This window comes from Seriola lalandi, unplaced genomic scaffold (genome assembly GCF_002814215.2).
Source record: "Seriola lalandi dorsalis isolate HSWRI2012SDOR001 ecotype SW California unplaced genomic scaffold, Sedor1 jcf7180002033919, whole genome shotgun sequence".
Classification (NCBI taxonomy): Eukaryota; Metazoa; Chordata; class Actinopteri; order Carangiformes; family Carangidae; genus Seriola; species Seriola lalandi.
Window position 1 is genome coordinate 1 of NW_019504524.1, and position 1,735 is coordinate 1,735.

The window sequence follows — 1,735 nt, forward strand, 5'->3', positions numbered from 1 at the left end:
CCGTTGCACGCGAGAGAACTGCAAATACCTCCACCCACCCGCTCACCTGAAGACCCAGCTTGAGATCAACGGGCGAAATAACCTGATCCAGCAGAAGACAGCGGCCGCCATGTTGGCTCAGCAGATGCAGTTCATGATCCCTGGCACCACCATGCAACCTGTGGTTAGTGCTGGCCTCACTGCTGTGGGAATTGACTGGGCAATGCAGCATGACTCACTATAAAAATAGCATGTTGTTATGCTTCACTGTAAAAAGTTTGGCTTTGTTCCTGTTAAAATACAATTATGCATCAAGCTGAATCAGTTCAAGTGAATTCAACATTTTGTATTATTGCATATTTGATATTTTACATGCACAATGTAGTATTTTCAGATCATAGATTTACTTAGAAAGTTGGTGCAAACCGTATGAAGTTACCCTTCATGCCAATATAATTTTTCTCAGTGTCGTGGTCTTGGCAGAATCTTTAACTTACACTTAACATTCACTGAGAAAATAAATATTAAAGTTGTTACAGTACATTACTACATGGTTCTGTTGGATACGTCTATTATCCATCCTCTCCAATCAGCCTGTTCTCAGGATGCCTTTCTAGGAAGATCATGAATTTGTTCTCACAGTTGCTGTCGACATGCCCTTGAGCAAAGCACAAACACACCAACTGCTCTCTGGGAATTGCTCGGCAGTCAGCAGTAGACTGTGCACTGGGCGACTGCCAGGTGTGAACGTGTTTAACTGCATCAATGTAAGACTAGGCGTAGCTGAAAAAGAACATGCATGCTCAGCAAAATCTTCCCAGGATACATAAAGGTTAAAAAAAAAATTTCTCATGTCCTTACTCTCACTTCCTCCTCTCTCCACCTTTTCTCATAATCCTATCCCTCTCTGCTCCCCCGGCTCTCTCTCTCTACCTGTCACACTCTCTCCCTCTCATCTTTCTCACCTACCACTCCACAAAGCTGCACCCTCCATTCATTTGTCTCTAGTGTCTCCTTCCTCTAAATTCTCTCCCTCTTTTCATCTCTATACCCTCTTATCCTGCCTTTCACCCTCAACTTCCCAGTGTCCCTCCCTACATCCATCATTTTAAATCTTAGTCCTTCCACAATTTCTTCCATTTATGTCTCTACTATTTTAATTAAGAATGGAAAAATGTTTAAACAAGAAAGAAATTTTGAATATTTTAAAGAGACAACATTAGAGGAACTGTCAGAATAAATGTTGGTAAACTGTCTTTTTCGCTCCATCTACAGCAGACGTTTCCAGTCAGCCAGGGCCTGGGCTCCAGCGCAGGTTTGAGCTACACACCCTACCTGACTCCCATGTCCCACAGCATGGGCCTGGTGCCCACAGACATCCTGCCCAGCACGCCCGTTATCGTCCCCGGCAGCCCGCCTGTCTCCGTGACCGCCGGCTCTTCCTCCAGCCAGAAACTGCTGCGTACCGACAAGCTGGAGGTGACCCACCCAATCACAGTCTTCCCTCTCTCTCAGACAAGACGAGCATGACAGCCAGTTGTAGCTAATGTTCTCTTTGCTCTTTGTGAAGTATAATTATGGAAACATCTTACTGTGATTTTAGGCGTGAAAGAGATGCAATAGATATGTGGTGCTAATGAGTATCATTTATAACTGCAGAGTATTTCCAATGGAGCCTCATGGGTATTGTAGGTCTGATACAATAGTTACACACACACACACACACACACACACACACACACACACACACACACAC

General features: G+C 44.4%; 1 protein-coding gene across 1 annotated transcript; it reads left to right on the forward strand.

Annotated features, from left to right (window-relative positions):
- Window positions 1-6: 6 nt before the first annotated feature.
- Window positions 7-1,524, forward strand: LOC111646643 (muscleblind-like protein 2a). Its single transcript, XM_023396189.2, has 2 exons — window positions 7-163; window positions 1,255-1,524. The coding sequence occupies exons 1-2, from the start codon at window positions 110-112 to the stop codon at window positions 1,507-1,509; spliced, it is 309 nt and encodes a 102-aa protein (XP_023251957.2). The 5' UTR covers window positions 7-109; the 3' UTR covers window positions 1,510-1,524.
- Window positions 1,525-1,735: the final 211 nt, after the last annotated feature.

Coding starts and splice junctions, on each gene's coding strand:
- LOC111646643 (XM_023396189.2), top strand. CDS start 110: ATGTTGGCTCAGCAGATGCAGTTCATGATCCCTGGCACCACCATGCAA. Junction 164..1,254: donor GCACCACCATGCAACCTGTG/GTTAGTGCTGGC, acceptor CTCCATCTACAG/CAGACGTTTCCAGTCAGCCA.